The sequence below is a fragment of the Cyprinodon variegatus genome, unplaced genomic scaffold, assembly GCF_000732505.1.
Source record: "Cyprinodon variegatus isolate N-32 unplaced genomic scaffold, C_variegatus-1.0 Scaffold131, whole genome shotgun sequence".
Lineage (NCBI taxonomy): Eukaryota > Metazoa > Chordata > Actinopteri > Cyprinodontiformes > Cyprinodontidae > Cyprinodon > Cyprinodon variegatus.
The window spans coordinates 738,631-761,233 of record NW_015150584.1 but is presented as its reverse complement, the minus strand read 5'-3'; the positions used below and the strand labels follow the sequence as shown (position 1 = coordinate 761,233).

At 37.4% G+C, this 22,603-nt stretch overlaps 1 protein-coding gene across 4 annotated transcripts in view; it reads right to left on the bottom strand.

The window, feature by feature from the left end:
- The window catches only part of tbc1d1 (TBC1 domain family member 1), a 74,970-nt gene extending 53,049 nt beyond the window's left edge, over positions 1–21,921 (bottom strand). For 2 of the 4 annotated variants that reach the window (XM_015376239.1, XM_015376241.1), the window contains exons 1-2: positions 21,793–21,921; positions 18,843–19,449 (exon numbers count right to left, since the gene is read on the bottom strand). In XM_015376239.1, coding sequence (XP_015231725.1) covers positions 18,843–19,418 — 576 coding nt within the window. In that variant the 5' untranslated portion in view covers positions 19,419–19,449; positions 21,793–21,921. Of the gene's footprint in view, positions 1–9,955; positions 10,149–18,842; positions 19,450–21,637; positions 21,754–21,792 lie in introns of those variants that run through there. The other 2 variants (XM_015376240.1, XM_015376242.1) reach the window with 2 other exon arrangements.
- Between the last annotated feature and the right edge of the window lie 682 nt (positions 21,922–22,603).

The window sequence follows — 22,603 nt, the reverse complement described above, 5'->3', positions numbered from 1 at the left end:
GTTTCGTGTTCGTTTTGACTTCGTGTGAACGGGGCCTCAGTTCTTCAGAGCATCTACTTATCCTTTACCCCCCTAGGCTTTCACTCTACTTATCTATAAGCGTCTAAACATTTTCCCACAGCCATTTCATGACATCATTCGATTGGTGATAGTATGTTAGGGGTTTCACATACACATCAGATATAAAGTATGTTTATGTGATGGGCTATTATTTAGCTTTTAGAGGCCAATTATGTGGTAACTATTGGTGGAAAGAATGATGCCTGTAACAAGCATGCATGTTCTTATCCTCAAGTAGTTTCACGAGTCTGAAGGTTTGTTTTATAAACAATATTTGCCTAAAAAGGTTAGAAAGATAAATGAAGATAACAACCAGTCCGGCACTGTTAAGAAGATCACTAAATTCAATGTTATCAAAGAGTTATAGACACTACTGTATCTCTGCTGCATAAACAGGGCCCTGAAGACACACTAAAGCCAACAGCTAATCCTAGCATTGGACAAGTTTGAGAAAACATTACATCTAATGCTGCATTCTATGAAGGAAATTTTCACCTGCTCATTCCAACATCCAGACATCTTGTTTGTCACTTTTTTGCCTCAATTGTGGGAGAGAAGCGTGCACTCTTGGAAGTCTGGGCACTTCCAAAAAGGTCGTTTTTTTTTTTTTTTCCCTTCCAATCAAATGACTTTTCTTAGTTTTCACTAAAACATTTGAAACAACTCCTTAGGAATCTCTGTTTTTACAAATGTGAAATATGAAAATGCATACTGATACAAAGCTTTTACAAATTATTGTCTAAATTTTTTAGCTTTATCAATGTAATGATTCATATGTTGCAGCCCTGAGGCAATGCATGCCCTTTTCTTTTGTAATTATGTCATCTTTTCCAGAGAGCAGCAGTGGTTTCCTCAAGGAATTCATCCAACTGCAGATTTTCGCTTTTATCGTCCTTCAATGTTTCGGTTTATTAAACTTATCTTATATCAGAAGAACAAAGCCTGAGTTAATATAAAATGAAGTTTTAAAAAAAAGGAAAAGGTCTATTTAAATCTGACTAAGAGTAAAAAGGAATTGGTCAATAAAACAAATAATTTGTTTTAATTGGGAAAAGGTCTTGCTTTTGATCATTTCCCTATCACATTGAGTGTCCTTGAGCTTTAGGTCACAAACTGATGGTTGAAACTTTTTTAGGCAGAGATTCCTAATGAGAAGCAGAACTCATGATTCTGTCAGTTATGGCAAAATATACAAGTTTTGAAGAAGCTCACTTATTTATAGCATTTTACAGCATTTCAGCAGAAGAGGAGGAACAGATCCCTTTTGTCTCTTCAGTTCAAAGAACATTCACCCAAAAAAAAAAAAAAAATGTCTCGGGAACCATCAAAATATTTTTTTGCAACACATGAAATCGGCTTGGGGGGGGGCAAAATCTCAGCGCAGTTTTTTTTTATTGATTACTCATGAACAGATGAGGTCTGCAGTATTTCATAGTTGTCTTGGGTTCATTTTTGTCCCGCTGTATGACTCGCCAATGTGGCTTTAAAGTAATGATAGTAGAAGAGTCACTGGTAAACCACTGGTAAACCACAGCCCTCTGGTTACTGCATTTATGAATGACAGCTCTCGCTCTTCCTCATCATATTCCCAAAGTTTTTAACTCGGTCTGGGCGATTTTAAACATATTGACAATTTTGAAAAGAGATATTAGATTAGAAGTTATGGTTGATATCGAAAGTGTCTAAGTTGCTTTATAATTATACGCAATGTATTCCAGGTTTTTTTTTTCTTTTTTATCATTTCTAATGTTTATCTAAAGCCGTTTCCTAAAAAGAAAAAAATGTCTGTGTGACATTTGGGACAAAGGTTAGATTTAGAGGCGCCTTTCTTATAAAAAGCTTATAAAAAAAAAAAAACATCAAAAGTAACTATTGTATTTCACCATTCAGCTTAAAAACATGAAGAAATTCCTTTTAACGCCTTCCAGACTCAGTGAGGTACATTTCTAATCTGTTTGTGAATTTCTTTAATGATGAATGAATGATGTGATTCTTTGGCGTATCTGATGTTGTGGGACAGATTAAATCTCCTGTCTGACACAGAGACACAGAACTCATCAACAAAAATGCAGTCATAGTCAATAATCAGTGCGTTTACAAGATGTTTGTTTGTCAAATTAAACAGAATCTTCTAAAAACAAACCTTAAAACAGGCATTAAACACCGTTTTCCTCACAATCATATTTTTGTAATCAGATAAATTTTTTGTATTCTCATCTTAAATATCACATCTTCAGCTGTAAATAGGAATTCATTATAACAAACAGAAATTAAGTGTAAAATATATGTTTGTGTGTGAAGTAAAAAGTTTTTCAACAATATTCACATTTATTGAAATAGACTGGAGTTGACTCAAATAGGACCATCTTTGCTGCGCTAAACGGTGGTGCAGAAAGACCAAACGCCTTGTCTCTTTCTGAATGGGATTTGCATGTTGTCCCTGTGAATGTGCGGCTACTTGAAAAACATGATTACTATATTATTTGGTCACTCAAATCATCCTTAGGTTTGTTTGTTTCTGTGTTACCCTGCATTGGATAGGCGCCCTGTCCGGGCTGTAGCTCTCATTTAGTTCATAAACGAACTAGTGGTAGAAGATAAATTGAAAGAATGAATGACTTTAGTTAATCAGTTATTGCATGATTCAACCGGGGCTGTGCTAATATTTTTCACATACGGTAGTTCCAGGATGGTCTGGATGGCTTTTTCCCTTATTATGGAATTATTCAAACAGTCTAAAACATTTAGGTGTGAGAAGAAACTAGAGATAGACCGATACACTGCTGGCTAAATTTTTTTCTTGTATCAGCCAATACATGCACACACTGACTAATGTATTAGTGCGTTCAGCAGCCATGCCTTGAGATCCTGTCAAGTACATGCATCGCTGCTCCTTCCATTAGCTTTCCACTGTTAATGTTTGGTTTGATTAGTTGATAAATGTTTTTAGTTAAAATTATGACTTGTGTAGCATTTATTATAATTGCGTCATCTCTATCATGTAAACGGAGGAAGAAAAAACAATGTTGGTTTAAAGAATCGGCCAAAAAACATAAGCAGCACATAACAGAAATGTATTAGATTGATGTCAAAACAATCAGTATCAACCTCATTCACCTAAACAGATAAATCTCAACAAGAAACCACACAGAGGAGATGGGAATGGGGGCGCGGTATCTGGTGTGATATATGTACCTTTCTCATTATAAGTTCCCTCTTACAGATTTTAAGTTGTACATTTGAGTAGCGAAAGGAAACTGGTGAAAAGATGGCTTGTTGGGTGACAGCTTACGCTTCAGACACACAGCTGACTGTATTTCTAACAGTGGAAGGTTTATAGGAGGCTGATCTCACACAGGAAGGCATCTGGACACAAAGTTGTGAGGTGACCCTCAGATCGGCCCACTCACGGTGCAGTTACACTGAAAAAACCCTCCAAAGTCCTTTAGAAAGAAATAAGTACAACTAGTGTAGTGTTAACTTGGAGAGGAAGGAAGTTACACAAGGGCTGCCAAAAATAGAGAAGTTTCAGCTTAGTGCAATAAACAAAATGAACTATTTGAGGTGCACTAAAACAGGCAAGACAGGGACGACAGCAATAAAGGAAGAAAATGGTTGTTAATAAGAACGACTGTAGGAATATATCTTATACTGAAAGCCAATAAAAAATCTAGACAAGAAGCAGAGTCTCAACACACCAACCACTGATTATCCACATTTGATCATCCTTACATTTTAAACCCTAACACTTATTTTTTTATTCAAAGTTGAGGATTTTTTTTTATAGTTAATGTTTTGACTTTGCCTCCTGATCTCTGCTTCAAACGCCACCTTGATAGAGGTGGTGAACAGCACGTCTACCATTTCTAAGGCCATTGTTGCTAATTCTGCTAGCTTCAAAGGATTTCCATATTTAGGCCTTCAACTTTCACCGAATATTATTCAGGAAGAATGGACGTGGACACACGGCAGCCTAAGCAGTCACAGCAGCACATCACTTCACACCCGTCAATCTAATTGGCTCATTACATTCATCCTCTGTATCAGACAGAGGATTTTCAGCAAAAATAGAATAAAGTGCTCCACATTACTCAGTAGCGTAAAAAAATAAAGAAGAAATGCAAACCTGGTTTGACTTAATTAGCAACTTAGCTAATTGGTTAGTTATGGTTTATCTGGATCTGGGTTATAAAATCAGGGTTTTATTTAAAAAAATAATTATATAAATAAAAAACAAAAAATTCAACCAAAGTCTTTCTCTTTTTAGTAAGAGCTTTTTCAAGTTGCGAACGTAGCTCAACACATGAGCTGAGTGTTTCTTAAAGGAATCATTTACACCAAAACCCCAAAGGGAAATAATCACTTAATATATAAGCATGGATAACTAAGCATATATAAGCATTTCAGTATCAGGTTCTGATAGTATGATAACCTTGACTAAAACTAACAGTTTGACCGACAACTTAAATGACAAATACTGTAATCTAATCACTTTGATTAAAGCAAGAAAGGAACATTTGCATGCAGTGCTGCTAATACAAAACACATTAAATACATTGTTGAAATGCTGTTAGTGCAACATTAACTTGATTAAAAAGGAAAAAAAAATGAGTAATTAATTGCACTTGCAATATAAACGCAATTTAGATTTTTAGTAAAATCATTCAGCCCTACTCATAAGTGTTTAATAATACATTATACTTAAAGGAGAAGTTCGGTTTTTTACACTTTAAGCCCATTTTCTGTAGTGTCCAGGATGAAATCGAATGATCGACACCAAAAGTTTGACAATTGCTCCTGTCTCTGCTTTTTGGCTCGTCGAGAATCAAGAATCCACCTTTCGTATTCCATTTTCAGAGTTTTTTAAAGTGTTTAACAGAGAAGTTAGCACCTCGACGTCGGAGTACACAGAGTGAAGCGAAAAGACTACAACTGTGTAAACAGGCCCCATTTCCGTTTCCGGTGGCAGCGGAATATTGACTATTCCTACAGAACTCAATGGGATTTACAAAATGCTAAATAAAACACTACAGGAACGTTTTTTCTTTACGAAACTTTTTTTGGAACGTCATTGAACAGCGCTGACGACCCGGTGAGTAGCATATTTTAAAAAAAGAACGTTTAAGGTTGTTTTAAGGACATTATCGGACATGCTCTATGCAAGCCATTCTAAAGCAGCCAGGGGGTGATTCTAAATGAGCCAAAAAGCAGAGACAGGAGCAATTGTCAAACTTTTGGTGTCGATCATTCGATTTCATCCTGGACACTACAGAAAATGGGCTTAAAGTGTAAAAAACCGAACTTCTCCTTTAATTACTTTCTGTTGGTGAACAGCGAAGTAGCCTTCTTTCAGCCAGCAGACCAGAAGTGCAGCAGCAGGTGGGGGAGGGGTAATGCACCATTACTTTACACACCAGTCCGAGAAAATCACGGTCACGCAGACAAATTTCACATCTATCTTATTTTAAAGACTTTAAACCAAAGGAAAATATTGGTAATAAAAAAAAAAAGAGTTTTGTTAATAAAACTGTATAATTCTGTATTTATTAATACAGTAATATCTATGTCAACAGGGTTGAACACTTCTCAGATAAGACGTTATTTTTGTTTACACAAGATGTGGGATCCTTAGAGAGATAAGTAAAGCTTTGAGGAGCAGCAAATGAATGAAACAAAACATAAGGAAGGGAAGTATTAATGCTGTATGACTAATGTAATTCAGTTTTATAGATAGTGTGACTGAGCCAAATGGATACAAATGGATCTGACTGCTGAGGTCAGAAAAAAGAAGAAAACATAAACATTACAGGGAAAAACACAATGAGGGTCAGATGGCCATGAAAATCAGCGACGAGGATGACGAGACAACAAAAAGTCCCGTTCTCCTCTTTCCCCAGTCATGTGGCTGAATCTTGTGCTTTTTGGAGCAAAGCCAAGTTCAAAGTTCAATATATATTTACCCGAAGAGCTGGATCACTAACAGAGAGTGAAGCACAGAGAAGAAAAAGAAAACACTTTCAAATAGCGCAGGGTAGGCTAAAAAACGCTATGGGTGGACAAAACAAACTGATATCCCCCGATTTGAGTCAATCTAAACAAAAGGAAGCCATTTAGCTCCCATCTAAGGTGAAAGTCCTAAAACACCAGACAGCAGACAAACATGACAGGCTGATGGGAAATGTGAATGGTTTGTCAACTGTGAATCAGACAGGCCCCTGTAGGCAGCTGTAAAGTCATATGTTGGTCACATGAGGGGAAATAAACTAGAACAGGCAAATGAGCGATATCATACAGCCAGCAAGATTTTTTTTTTAATGCATTTACCACTGTCCTTACAGCAGCCCCCTTACTACATTTATTTTATTTATTTGCTGTTGAATAATAATACTAGTATCAATATAAGGAAATGTTTTCGACACCAGCATTCCTATCTGAGAACTGGAATTAAATCAATTCTCAAAATCTAAATTGACACCCAGCTCTAATAACCCAAATATTGTCCGTTGGACTTTGCAAATTCAAAGAGAAACTGGTATAATTACCTCTGTAAGTAATTGGAGATCACATAAAAATGCTATTCTGATGAGCAACGGCAGTCATAAAAAACAACCTCTCATTCATTCTGTGCTCCAGATACAGAGCAGTGAGAATCACAGCTCAGCACTTTTAAAGCTCGTACCAGAGAAGGATGGATGGACAGGCTTCAGGGTTTAAATCCTCATAAAAGCGTCTTTTATCAGCTTTAACTGATAGACTGCTGAAGAAGGAGCTTCATACAGACTGTGACTAACAAGCTGAAGGAATACACCTGTCTTCTGGCTTGGTATCAACAACCTGGCAGGAGTACAGCTACTATGACTCACTCACATAAACCTACACCCCACTGGAGACACGCCGGATCTACGTGTAAACAGCTTGACAAGCTTGACAACAGCCAACTACAGATCTAAATAATAAACAATGAGAACTGAACTTTATTGATCTCACATTGGAGAAATTTACCTCTGCATAACCCATTCCGTTTAAGGAGCAGCGGGCCGCCATCATGGGGCACTAGGGGAGGAGTGTGGGGTTAAGGGTCTTGCTCAGAGACCCAGAGTGTCAGTCTGTGGGAGTGGGTCTCGAACTCACAACCTCAAGATTCCAAGCTCTATGCCCCCCCCACAGATCTCTGGTTTTCTTTGTCTGCTCTGACAATTTTGAATGATTTAGATTCTCGATTTTCTTTAAAAAAAAAAAAAATCTAATATGTCAATGAGATTAAGAGATTCAGTTTAGGGATCTGCTTAGTGACCCCAAATTGTGCGAGTCTTTAGTTTTGATTCACTGAAATAAATAACGGGGGGAAAAAAACATTTGTCTTAGTTTGACATGATTAATGTCGTAGGGAAGCGGCCGTTCCAACCGTAGCATTTCTGAATTCTCCTGACTGCCAGACTTTACCCGAGTGAATAAAGTGAATGTGATTGATCGTTTATCAAGGGGGTGGGATTGTTGTCGTGGAAGGTTTGCAAGCAAGTTTGGTTGTGGCCGGTGTCTCAGAAGCATCTTGCTAACCAGTTAGCAACTTAGTGCTAGTAGGTTCCCAATGGGAAATTACATTGGGACCAAGTAGCACTTAGCAGTAACACTGTCAAGGAACGCTATGGACAGAGGAAATTTGCAAGACGAGAAGAGTTTTGTGTCGGAGGTCGTGGATGAGTCTCCTCCATCATCCATTTTTTATTTAGAGGATGAAAGCAGGAACGAAGTTGTTGTGGAAGAGGATGCCAGGGCGGCAGAAGCTTGGTTTGGTGTAGAAGGCTTACAGCCGTACATGTTTGAGCCCTTGCCTCGCACGCTGCCAGTTCTGTTAGCTCTACGCCTGCTGAAGACACAGACGTCCATCCCCGTGAACACTGGGACGGAACTTAATGGTAAAATAAACTATTCTTATCATTTCAACCATTGCATATATTAGCTGCATAAAATAATGAAAAATAACCCCACAGAATTTAAGACAGTTATTTGCTTTTCTTTCTAAATTTTGGGACAATATAGTCTGATAAAGAATACATTTATATACATGTTTAACCCAGAATGATTTGAAATTTATATATGATTTCCCTACGACTTTAAAATCGACAAAAACAGAAATTGTCAGATTTTGATAAATAGTTAATTTAGGGCTGCAGTTAACAAATATTTTGCTAATCGATTAATCTGTCAATTATTTTTTTGGATTAAACAATTAATAATCCAATATGAAAACATTCCTTAAAGAAGATTTTTTTTACTAAATTAAAGCAGGTAAAACTAAAAATTTTCCACTTGAGGAGTTCTGGATAGAGCATATTGACAGATAAAACGTTTTAACATTTTTTTTAATATAGGTATGATAACTACTCCAAGTGGGTTGCTCTGTCAGCTATATGCCTGTTTTAGCGTCTATATTCTCCAGTTAACGATTAATCGATTACTAAATTAGTTGACAATTATTTCAATAATCGATTAATTGCGATTAATCTGATTATTTCAGCCCTAGACCAATCATTTAGTGCCTCTAAAAATAAAGATATTCAAACATGGCATACCCCCACATCATACCACCTTTCCTGTCAGCCTACTGTGAGAATAACTACCCACTAGTATTGTAAAAACAAAATATATTTAAACACACCTAGCCCTGTGTAAAACATAAAATATCAGTCACTGTGGTTTTCCAACCTGCTCTTCTGAGCTCACCGTCCTCCATGTTTTAGGTGTCTCTTCATGTTTTAGGTGTCTCTTCGCTGCATAACATCTGATGTGAATGAATCAGTGATTAACAGGATCCTGGGGCTTCTGAGAAGGTCAAGCAGTCATTTAAATCAGGCGGTCTGAAACAAAGACGTATCTAAAAACATGCAGGCTGGAGAACCTCTATTCTAGGAGAATTAAAGCAGGCCCAGACCATGATACTTCCAACACCATTTCGAATGCAAGTTTGAGCCATTTGTTTTACAAACAAATTAAAAAAGAAAGAGACCCAAATATAATGGACGTAAGACTTTGCTTCTGATCTGTTCTTGAATTTCTTTGGAGCATACCTGGAGTTATCAGCAGGTTATGATTAAAGGATTTCTTTACCAACTGTATGGCACAGTCGGTTAATAATTTGATTTACTCAGGGACCATTTGACTGATATTAAAATCTGTTTGACAATTTCACCTAAATGCAAAAACAAGGGGAAACAGTAGGTGGAAAAATGACTACATAATTGCATTGACCTATTGATCCTGTTTATTGTTAATGGAAACATTAAAATGACAAACGAGGTACAGATTAAAACTCTGGCCCTGTTGGAGCAGATACCTCTGACAGGGCCTGTAGTCTTTCAAACTTGTCTGGAGATTTTAAACAGAGTAAGGAAATACCAAGGTTCAAACAAAACCTTATCTTTTAAGTTTGGAGGAATTTTGAGAAGTAGAGCCGCTTACAGTTAGTGAGCTTTTCAAAGCAGCTCCTGACTGTTCAAACCTCAGTGATCCAAACAAATAACCGGTTAAACGACAACAATAAGCAACAGGAGGACAGATTTAAAATGTGGCACCGTGTTTTGACCCACTTTACTTCACAGACAGACTGAGACAAAGACATTTCTGTCCTGAAAAATGCTCTGTAAACCGGGTTAAAGGCTAAGAAAGGAGAAATGTGAGCAGTTGGTGTGGTATTGGCTGGTTTGGGTCGGTTAATATCATCAAGGGACTACAGTAACTGACACCTGACTGCGTCCTTTTCCTGGTGTACTGCGGTTAGAGGTCCTGACCCAATAAAGCGGACTGGTTAGCCATTCAAGTCCGCTCCCGTTAATGTAAGCTAACTGCCCACTTAGCATTTAAGGCGAACTTTAACAGCGCTAATAACTTCACTCACATCTTTCTGCTCTTGCTTGCTGTTGAACAAGTTGAACCGCTGGAGTCGCGCTTTCATCCCATCCGCCATAAACGTCCCAAAAAAAAACAGACGTCAGCGCTAATTTATCCGTAGCCCGTTTCGTCCCGTGTGTTGAAGTCCAGTGTAAATTTATGGAAAGTTCATTTTGCTCTCTAAAAACCAAGGAAGAATCATGCGGTTAATTTTACTGGAAGTGAACATAAAGCAGCGCTAATATCCGGTTTTGACCTTTCAAAATAATGAACACAACGCTGAATGTTGGCTCTCTGCTTTTATTGTGACGGCGCGAGGAGTGACTTCCTGTTTTTTTTTTAGCTAACTCTTGACAACGTGACCCAGTTCCGCTCTCCAATGTGTTTTGGGGATGGGCTGGACACAGTTCCTGTCCGCATTCACTCAAAACTTTAGGCGGTAGATGTTTTCCCCTGGGTGGTTAACACAGTTACCGTTACCTCATGAGGATTGTATCAGTTTTCCTCGTTAGTTTGTGGGAATATAAACATTATTTCCTGTATGCCGGAAGACCAGTCCTAATCTTGCAGGAATGAATGCCATTTAGGGATAATTACTGTCGGAAATCTACTAAACTTAAAGCTCAGAGGACTTAGTTTATTATTAATGTCAGACAGACCCCCAAAAATGTATGGAGGTCCAAGAGTGACACAATTTAAAGATTGGACACGTTAATACCTAAACTTCTACATTAAAATTAAAAGAATAAAAGCAGAAAATATGTAGAAAAAAAGAACATAAATGTTTATATTTTTATGTTATTCACAAAACCTATAGATATTTTAGCAGATTTTTTATTTTCATTATTATGTGGTCTCATTCTGAATCTCACAACAATTGTATCATATCTGTCATCTTTACATATCAACGCAGTATGTCAGTTAGGACTGCTAAAAATACTACTAAAAATAATTTTTACCACTAAAATAATAAAAGCAGAAAATATGTAGAAAAAATAACATAAAGGTTTATATTTGTATGTTATTCACAAAAACTGTAGATATTTTAATATTTTTTTTATTTTCATTATGTTGTCTCATTCTGAATCTCACAACAATTGTATTATATTTGTCATCTTTACATATCAACGCAGTATGTCGGTAAGGACTGCTAAAAATACAGTTTACCACTTATATAAAAAGGTAATTTCTGACAAGTCAGACATGTAATTTTATAATCCATAAGAACTATTTTTTTAAGTAAGTGAAATATTTTCTTATGTATTGTCCCAAGGTCCAGGCTCATCCACAGAGGTGATCAGGAGATTTTAGTTGCAGTTCCTAAACTGTGGAACGAGCTGCTCTTTCATAGTAGACTAGCTTTAACTCTTTAAAGTTTAAGAGTTTTCCCCCCTCTATTCTATAGTGTTTGGGTCTTGTTTCATATTTAAATGATCTTTTATTGTTTTCTTTTTCTGTGTGTGTGGAACCTTGATCAACTGCAGTGTTTCTTAAATGTGCTATATAAAAACATTTGATTTGATATGTTTAGTTTATTATTAATGTAATTGTCGTATTTAACCCATCCTGCAGGGAGCAGTGTGCAGTGTCTAGGGAGTATTGTGAGGTTATAAGCCTTGCTATGGACCCAGAGTGACAGTCTGATCTTGCAGCTTCTCTAGATGAAAATCCCCTACTCTCTAACTACAAGGGCAAATTGTTTATTTACATTTAATTATTTCTTTTTTCAGTAATGAGATTTAATTCAAATCAGATGTTAACATGAACAAGTTCAGAGGCATTGTAAGGCATTTTAGATAAGCACTGTATAAAAACAATCTCACCATCTGATATAAAATCACTCTAATCCTTTCTCTGTTCGAGGTCAGTAAGGATAATCAGAGTATTTTGTATTTCCTTTACAGTTATGTAAAGAAAATAATAAATTCACACTTGTAATTCAAATAAGACAAAACTAAAAAAAGTAATAATAAAAAAAAATATATACACATATATACATATACACATATACATACCGTACATATAAACACACACACATATACACACATATATATATACACACACACATATACATATATATACATATACACACATATATATATATATATATACAAAATACTGCGATTACTTTTCTCATTTTTGATTTGATTTTTTTTTCTTCTGTCTTTAAAGGAAGGGTATGTCAACTTGGTAGAATTATCTTTAAACCTTTGGACATTTAAATACATCCCCAGCTGTACCTCTGATTCATTTAAATTTGTAAATTAGAAGTTAGAATTAAGGGCATAATAACAACAAAAAAGGATTTCTTCATTCACTTTTACCAAAATAGATTAAAGGGACAGTAGACATAGTGTGTGTAAAGTTCTGAATGTGAAGAAAATTATTTTCAAAAAGTGGCGGAAGATATTTAATCATAACGAAACTTCTCAAACTTATGTCACCACAACATTTCATTTATTTATCTACTTTTCCATGTTTTTTTTTTTTTTTTTATAAATAAATTGTACCTAAAGGATGTCAATTCTAATACTGTAAATACTGGAGCATTCAAAATGCTCCAGTAAATATTGGTGGTGTAATTGAGTGTTCATGGTTGTTTGTTTAAAAAGTATAATGAACAATACTGCAAAATAAAAATAAAACAATAAAAAGAAAAGAATAGTACACAAAAGTCATATTTGTAGCTAACAATACATTTGAAATTTGATCAAATATGTCAACAGGAACCAATAATCTATGTTCCTTAAAGGCTTCCGCTCTAGAAGGCCGAAATGTATGCAGTCCGGTGGCGACACCTAGTGGTTGCTTTGTTTTTAACGCTGCAGCAGAATTAAAAGATGTTTTTTCACTGAGAGGTTTTCTGTCTCCTGAGACAGTGAAGGACGTTTTAATTAAACTCCTAGCTGTACAGCTTATAAAAGGACCTGATCATGATTTCCCTTCACAGATTGTTGATTGTTCACAAAATTGTGACAAGAAAACTGGAATGAACAGCAGGAGTGGTTTAAAGTCCCAAAACAAAACAACAACAAAATACAACTTTTTTTTATTTATTTTTTTATATATATATATTGTTTAATCTAAAGTACTTTAGACTTATTGAGCATTCTTTGCAGTTTGGGACCAAAATGAAGATTTCTGAGCCCTCACTGGGGGAAAAAAAAACACCCAACGGATTCCAAAGCTTTATAAACATGAGGTTGTCCTCATTTGTGGCTGCCCTCCCTAAACAGTCGCACAGCTCATGGAAAATTAACTGTTAATAGCCACAAGGGAGGAACAGGCTATAAACAGAAAAGGTAAACTTTCTGGTCATTGCTCGTTCAGTTTGTAATGCAACAAAAACCTTTTTGGTCAAACATACTTCACAGTGGTTCGTATGTTCAGCGCAACAAAAAATGTGCCCATTATGAAAACCAGTCTCTAAAGTTTGAAGCTCGGCTCTCAAACAAACCCAGTGTTCTTTACATGACAAGGATTTTACTGAAAAAGAGGAAAAACATGAAGTAGAGTAAAAAGAGCAAACTTCAGCTTCTAAACATGGAGGTGGAGTGTTGATTATTTGGGCTTATTTTTGTTGTTGTTGTTGCTTGGTTTATCTCTGGAAGATGAGGCAGCTTCTGAGGTAGCCATAGACCGGGTTTAGACTGCTTTGATCCAGTTGAACTTTCAGAGTTAGCAAAACTATTGTCTTCATCTAAGCCTTCAACTTGTATGTTAGATCCAGTTCCAACCAGGTTATTTAAGGAGGTATTTCCTCTGATCTCCTCCTCCATTTTAAATGTGATTAATCTATCCCTGTTACAGGCATATGTACCAAAGGCTTTTAAGGTTGCTGTCTCTTTACCCAGATGACTTAGTCAATTATAGACCTGAATCCAATCGTCCTTTCTTATCTAAAATTCTTAAGGAAATAGTTGCCAAAGAAGTGCATGAACACTTACACCATAATGAACTTTTTGAAGAGTTTCAGTCTGGCTTTAGAGCTCATCATAGCACTGAAACAGCTCTGGTGAAATTCACTAATGATATTCTCATGGCCTCAGATAATGGACTTGTATCTGTACTTGTCCTGTTAGACATCAGTGCTGCATTTGATACATTTGATAATAATATTCTTTTAGAAAGACTTGAATACTTGTAGAAATTAAAGAAACAGCACTAGACTGGTTTAAATTTTCATTCATATTTCAGTTTGTTCATGTTAATAACAAATCTTCCTCATGCTCAAAGGTTACCTGTGGAGTACCACAGGGATCAGTGCTAGGACCAATTCTCTTCACTATATACAGTATATGCTCTCAATAGGTAGAATTATTAGACCGCATGGGATTAATTTCCACTGTTATGCTGATGATACCTAGCTATATCTGTCTATAAATCCAGATGAAGCTAACCCATTACATAGATTACAGACAATGTCTTAAAGACATAAAAACCTGGATGACTCTTAACTTTCTGCTCCTGAATGCAGACAAAACAGAAGTTATGGTCTTTGGACCAGAGTCTTTAATCTGTCACTTCATTGAATGGGATTAAATTGATCTCAATTAATAAAGAAACTATTATTTTCTATCAGGATCTGTCATTTAAATCCAGTATCAAAGATGTGTCTAGAATTCCCTTCTTTGGAATATTGCAAAAATTATAAATATCCTCTTGAGGTGAGGCTAAGAAACTAACCAACACATTTTTTTCCAAGCTAGACTATTGTATTTCTTTACTATCGAGAAGTATTTTGGATCAGTGATTTTATGTTCTTTTTGTGTGTCTGTTTCTATCTTTTTGAACTCCCAGTTGGCCTTAGCAGAACGCCACTTACTTTGAGCCTGGTTCTGTTTGAGGTTTCTTCCTGTTAAAAAGGAGTTGTTCCTCTCTACTGTTACTGTGTGAGTGATTTCCATGGAGTCAACAATACTGCAAGATAATATCTACTCACTACATGCTCATCTGAGAAGAAAGAATTCTGCAAAGTCAATGATTTGATGCAATCAGCAGGTTTTCCTTAGATAGAAAACTTTTATCCAATCTGATCCATATGATCTGATTAAAATCTCTCTTTAAAGTCCCCTGACATGACATGTGTTTTGACTACATAAACAAAACAAAAAAATAATTGGCTCGAACGAACCCAATTTCTGTTTCACGGAAAATTACAAAAAGCAATCTAGAATCCAGCAGTTGAATGAATGAGCCGTATATCTGCCAAGTGAGTAAAGGCTTTAGACTTAACAAGAAAAGTTAACAAATGAACACAAATATAAATATGCTTTATATTATTTATTAAAAGTATAGTCAAGGATGCCCTTCCGGGTGAAGCGGTCCTAATCGTCAATTATTCTGGTGATATATTTATGCAAGGCCGTCCTATGTGCTCATCCCCATTTTCACTTACTGGAGGTGAGTCTGACATAGAGGAAAAATTGCAAATCTTCTTTTTCAAAGTAAGCATGTATGAGCGATGCAAACAGCAATATTTAAACAGGGCGTGCACGAGGAGAAATGGGCTTGTGCATGCTCTTTCATACGTTTAATAGGCGCTCCCTTTCAGGAGCAGGTACAGAGTTGTGCATGTGCATTTTTTGTGGAATTTTTGTGGGAAGTGGAGAGGGTGGGTCTTTTCAAAAATTTGTGAAAATCCTCCACTTTACCCACTATAAAATGTATACTAACAGGAAAAAGAATGAAATAACAGTTCCCTGCATTGGATGGGATTGCCGATATCCGATCCAAATGAATTTCATAATAAAATGATTATACAAAGGTAGTAATCGATATTTTAAAAAAATTCAACAGAATTTATTTTCCTTTTTCAATAAAATTAATTGGATCATGTTTGGTTTTGTCTGAATACTGTGTAAATTGTGGTAGTTTTGCTCATAGAAACCCTACTGTTAAGAACTCAAAGCAGTCATAGTTGTGCTCTCAGTAAATGTTTTGGTCTTCAGTCATGTGTGTGTGTCCTTATTTGTATCATATGTTGATTAGTAAAACCTCGAGAAGATGTACCCTCTTAGTGCTTTATAAATGAGAGAACAAAGACGAGTTGTTGGATTATTATTGCCTTGGTGTGTTGGCTAAAGCCTGCTTTAACAGAACCGGAGCAACAGGTGGTCAGTCTGACATCATCGCCACCATCATCCTCACATTTCTAACAGGACTGAGAGAACGCCTGGAACAACGAGCACTCTGAAACCTAATAAACTCTACAACAAACACAGTATGACAGGAAGTGGTCTCCATGGTAACATGGTTTCACATCCTGGCTGGGCGATTTTTGAAGCACACTCAGCCAAGAAAACACTCCAAGACTTTCAAAGTCTGTTTATTTCTGCCACAGTGTGCACTTGGTGGTATTTACAGTACACTCCGCAGCACATGGAGGCTGTGCATGCAGGCTAAGCGTGCAGGTATTTGTTACGTGACCCCTCCTGTCTCAGAACATGACATCTGCGCTTGACTCATATGAGCAGCGAAGGGGGACGTATTGGTTAAGGTCATACTGACATTTTGCTTTGCGCCATCATTTAGCGTCACATGTAATATCCCTCATTGTCTTTGGTATGTTGAGCCGGGGTGGCGCTATCGGATGTCTCCGACCCGACTCCCACGGCAGCTGCAGCTTTGCATTTTGGGAAACTCACGCCATGTGGAGGAGAGGTGAACGGATTTGAGGTCAGCAGACTGTGTTAGTGTACAAACACACAGTGTTGATGAAAGGGATAAAAGCCCAGCATAGACGGGCTGCAGAATGATTTCATATTAGATACCAACACAGTTCCTCTGAACACTCAGCCAGCTTTCTGCCATAAATACAAAGAACAGATATAGTCCGTGCCACACTGAACCCTGCTGTTAATACCCATCTTCAACCAACATGCCGCATCTCTCTCACGCTGCATCATTTATAGCCGGAGCATGTGTTGATGGGTTTATTACTTATGACAGGAGAGTTCCCTTTGATTTATGAAAATGCTTAAAATAATTCTAACATGGGGAATAGCTGGAGAGCCCCCTTTGATGCTCAGAGAGATTAGATTAGTTTTAAGGTCATAATTTGTGACACCTTTACAGAGACGGAACATAATGTAAAGGTGAGTACATTTAAACATGGTGCTATGTATAAAGGTGTTGTGACTCCTGTCAACCTCTGAGAGAGGCATTAACCATAAACAGACAAAGAACTGAACCAACAACATCTACAGGGATCGCTTTAGGTCAAAGGTCATGTCAAGAAAAATGAAAGAGTTGTGGGAGATTGACTTGGTTTGATTATTCTCTGCATTCTCTGCATTTCTTCAGCTAAATATTAAGCTGTTGTTATTTTGCCTCTAGTTCCCTTCTGTGTACATTCCTCCTTTCTGCTTGATCAGGGCCAATGCATCCATCTCAGGACCTGTTTTCAATCCCTTCTATTTTAGATCACTGTCATTTATGGGTAATTCTTGTTTACCTGCCACTGTGACACTTTGTGCTTTTAGATCCAATAAATCAATTAAGCTGTGCTTGTTTTTCACCTGCTGCTTCCTGCATGTGGATCCTTTATTCTTCAGCCACGACTTTTGCATCTCCTCGCTAACTTCGGCTCATTCATCATTACCAGATTCTCAGCCAACCTCACCCTGAGCTCTGTCTTTGAATCTATGGTTCCATTTTCTATCAGGCTGCTGAAATAAATCTGAGGCAAAGTATAAATGTCATAACGTGCAAAGGAATAACTGAAAAAGGACCGTCTAGTTCTGAGAACTATTTCATCAAAATTCATATATCTAAAGAGTTTTAAAAAGGTATTCGTACCCCTTGAGCCTTTCAAGAGTCACAGCCAAAAACTTAATTGTATTTTGATGGAACTTAAACAAACAGGTGGATTGAAGATAGTAGTTTTAGAGTTGTTTTTATTTGGAGTCTGTATTTTGCTTAATCGAGTCAAACTATTTTTGCTGGCATTACTACTCCAAGTCTTTTGGGGGCGATGTCTTCACCAGCGTTGCGCTTTTTTTTTTTTTTTTTTTAATGCGCAAAATTTACAATATAAAGACCTGTTAATATATATTTTTAAGTCGTGCCACTGATTCTGATCTGGATGTTTGGACTTTGACTAGACCGATGCTACACATAAATATGTTTTTATCGAAACCATTTCTTTGTAGCTCTGGCTTTATATTTGGGTTCATTTTTCCACTGGAAGGTGGACTTCTGCCCCAATCTCTTGAGCCTCTAAAAGATTTTCTTTCATGTCTGTTTTATTTTCAGCAACAAATGTCGTCCCAAATAAGAAAAGCATCCCCCATACTGTAGCATAATGACCAAAAGGTTTCTGTCCCATCTGAGCAGAGCTGCTCCATCTCCATGTGTGCTGTTCTCCCTATATCTGTCTCTTCTCGCCACAGTTCCATATTTAAGGAGCGCATCAGTAATAGTTTTCCAGTTGGAAAATTCTCCCAGCTGAGCTGCGGATCTCTGCAGATCCTCCAGAGTTACCACAGCCCTCTTCTCTGATTCATTTTCTCCTTGAACGGCCTGTTGGTTTACAAATGAAACACTTTTGCTGTTTTCAGATGATGAATTAAGGAGAGCTTCATGCAAACTTTACCTCTAGCCTGTCTGCTGTGTTCTTTGAGCCTTGCGATCCAGTTTGCTTACTTATGCACCTTTACAAAAAATGTAGGTATACTAAGGTTAAATTACATGCAGAGGAACTCTGTCTATTAAATATGTGACTTCCTAACAAAGTCAATGTAGAGCAGTTCAGCACGTGTCACACATTTATTTTTGTATTTTATTACAGCCAATGTGCACCAAACTGCAGGACCAGCCTTTATGTGTATTTTGAGCATATATGAGGTTATGATTCCTTGCACACATCTCCACATGTTAAGACAGATGCCTACCTTGTTGCTGTCCAGGCACTGGAAGACGTAGCAGGCACACTTCAGCGAGTCTCTCACCAGGCAGGCGAAGATGCTGGGCTCCTGGCTGTTGTGAATCAACTTGGTCACTTGATGTGGGCGACATTCAAACAGCACGATGTGTGTCAGAGGGTCCCAGAGACGCCGCTCTGCCAGAACAGACACACACCGCACCCAGGATGCAGACACGCACAGAAACACTGTCTTATTATAGCATGGCAGAGGACCTCCTCCACTTCCTCTCTGAGAGCCTCCATCCTTCTTGGTGGACCTGCAGATTTCTGCCACAACCCAGGGCAGCATGGCCATGGTGGTCAGGCGGTGGACTACCCTAAAACCAATCATTGTCAGCTGGTATCGTATCTCCTCCTCGTCTACCTGACCCCTCCATGATGCACCCTGCTCCTTTTTTTGAGGACTCTGAGCCGCAGAGTTGAGCCGGGACAGGGAGGGACAGGAGTGATGGTTTGAGGTTAGATTATAACGAGGTTTCTCAGAGCTCTGTGGTCTCTTTGCTTCCCCTCCTTTCGGTTTTACTTCAAAGTAAAGTCCATCCATAGTTTCTGGCAGCTGTATTCCTCCCCTCTACCTGCAACACATCAGTGAAACGTTACTAAGCAGCAAATGCAGAGTTGTCTTCTACATATCTTTCTAGATCCTAATTGAATTAAATTGTTTATTTACAGTGCCTTGGAACCCATTAAGCTTTTTTTGCACATTATTTTATGTTAAACTAGAAATTTCTGTAAAAACAAATCTAAACATTTTTTGCATGCACATGTATTTGGATGATAAATAAAAAGGAGTCCAGTGATCACACATTATTTGAAACCTGGAAAATGACTTGGTAGATACGTTACTGAACGAGCTGCCAAAAGAGGTGTTAGGTCATAAATCAACACCTCAAGCTTTAATCTGTCATCTGAAAATCAAGAGTTAGATAAATTCGGACTTACAAAACCTGGTTGTCTACCAAAACTGACAGCCATTTGAAAAGGGAAACTATTTGTCAATCATTCCAAAATTCTACACTTTGCATTAGAGTGAGAAGAAGAAACCCACGAGATTTTTTTTCTTTTGCAGTTTTCTACAATCCAAGTAAGTTCAATTCAGTTTATTTATATAGCGCCAGTTCACAACACGTCATCTCAAGGCACTCTACAGTTCACCAGATCATACAGTCAAATTAATTCAAAGTTTTCTATCTAAGGAAAACCAGCTGATTGCATCGACTCATTGACTCGAATGCAATCCCTCACACTAAGCATGCTTGTAGCGACAGTGGAGAGGAAAAACTCCCTCTTGACAGAAAGAAACCTCCAGCAGAACCAGGCTCAGTGTGAGCGGCCTTCTGCATCTAAAGGCAAAATAACAACAGCTTAACATTAATTTACACAGTAAACAATATGAGGGCACAATCTGTTATGGTGAACCCTGATGGTGGAGGTATCATGCTGTGGGAATGCTTTTCTCCAGCAGTAATGAAGAAGCTGATTAATAACAGGCCAAAGCTAGAGGACACCTAAAGAGTGGGGCAGAGTTTCACCTACCAGCAGCCTAATAAATTGAAATCAAATGTAAGAAATCCCCCAAATCAAGCAGAAACTGCTGTGTCTCTCCTCCTCCATGTAGCTACTACGTACACAGTGAATAATGACCCCAAATAATATTATGTCGCAAAGTGACAGATCCGATGATATTTCAGTGGTGGGACTCGAGAGCGAGAAAATAACACGGACTGAAAATGCTCTGAACACCCAACCCCAGTTACTGGTGGCTAAAGTAAATCAGCAGACAGGGGGAAAAACAGAAATTATTGGTGGGGACTGTCCCCTCATATGTCACATGTCCACACCAGTCCTACAGAAAGTTACGCCAGGTACCTCTAAGACACAGCCTCTCCTCATTCTGCATACAGAAATGTAAAAAAACGACAGGCAGAAATAAATAGTGTCAAAGAAATAAATAGGATAAAAAAAAATACAAAGAATAAAACAGACAAAAATATTATGACATGCACATAAATGTATACTTACAAAAATAAGTAATAAAGTTGAAGATTATAACGAATAATAAATAAATATGGCAATTATTATAAAGGCAAATAAATAAAGAAGCTAATTAAAAGAGATATATTCATTTATGTCCCACTGTATAATTTAATTTCTACCTACATTTATTTGTTTATTGTATTTTTGGGGCAATTAATTGTATGCTTATCTATTTATTGAGCAGGTAATTATTTCTGTATTTATCTTTAAATGTGGCAGAGTTGGTCCTCCATACATATAGTGAAAATTCACAACAAATCTAAAAGTACTAAAAGGCAAACGGGTCTTTTAGAACCCATAATGTTCCGAAATGGATTTCATATCAACAATTCATTTGTTAGTTTCTGGTCTCTTAACGATAAAATAATGAATGCAGGCAGTTAATCCACAGTTTCCTCATTGTGGGACAATAAAGGCATAATCTATTCTGTTCTAATCTCATGAACCCAGTGTTTAGTTTTATTTAAACAGCCCAGAAGTAAAAAAAAAAAAAAAAAGTTGCTTGACTTTTACAGCCACAAGGACAAATACACAAGACTGTACGGTGAAACTTATAGACGACCTTTTCTGTGTCAGATTCTCTCTGGTTTCAGAAAGGATTTGATAAACTGCCTTAAATCAAAATGCATCCATCGCCAGGTGGTCATCCGATTACACCACGCATATAAACAAAACGATCATGTGAAGAAGTGCAGGAGAACATGAGCAAAGCGGCTCCTTACCCACCTTATGATGGTTGACCTTGTTTGATTTTAAATCCTTAAGTTGGCCCAGATCACGCGGAAGTAAAAACCTACATTTTTCATCTGCTCTATAAGATCTGCATTAATGCGCATCTAATGTCTGCCTCATCATCTGATATCTTCCTGGATCAATCTTACCTGTGACTTCCTCCTTCTCTGTCAGACACGCTTTGAAAGGAGGGCTGAAGGAAAACAAGCAGCCCGCTTCTTACCCACTCCACAGAAGGAGAGAGAGACCTTTCCACGCACGGCTCTCGCTGTTTGCAGCTCGAGTTAAATATAGAAGACAGGGGCCGATCCGACCTCCCTCCTCTGCACAAATACACCCCACTGATGATGGTGTAAATTAATTAACATTCGCTGTACGTCTCATCACACAGGAATTCAGGGTAGTTGGAAAATGTTTTTATTGGTGTGGGGAAATAAATTCTTAATGACACAATGTTTAGAAAAGCAGGTGTAAAATAAAAATACAGCATATCTGAAGGAAGGTCTCACTCATGCAGGAAAGTAACAAGAAGATGTGAGGAATCCCTTTGAGTTGAAACATAACTGAGTATGAAGGAATGGGTTGAGTGTAGAAGAATTAATGCACAGTGTCTCCCCCTGGCGGCGGTTTGAAGAACGAGGCGAAGTTATTTTAATGCCAGTTGGTGGAATATGGAAAGCTATTTAGAATATAATATTTCGAAAGTCACATCATGGATACAGTAGCACCATATGACACTTATTTGGCAACACAACATGCTTAAAAAGCAGCAAACAATACAAATCCAACATGTGTGCTTCTAAATAGGAGTCAGTGCCCCAGTAGAACTGGTCTTGGCCGCTGGATTAAAAAAAAAAAAAAAAAAAAACAAGCTACAAGAATTGAAATATAATTAGGTACATTGTTCTTGAAGTGAATGTCCCCTTGATTTGAGCAGGAATGTTTTATAATTTGGTACTA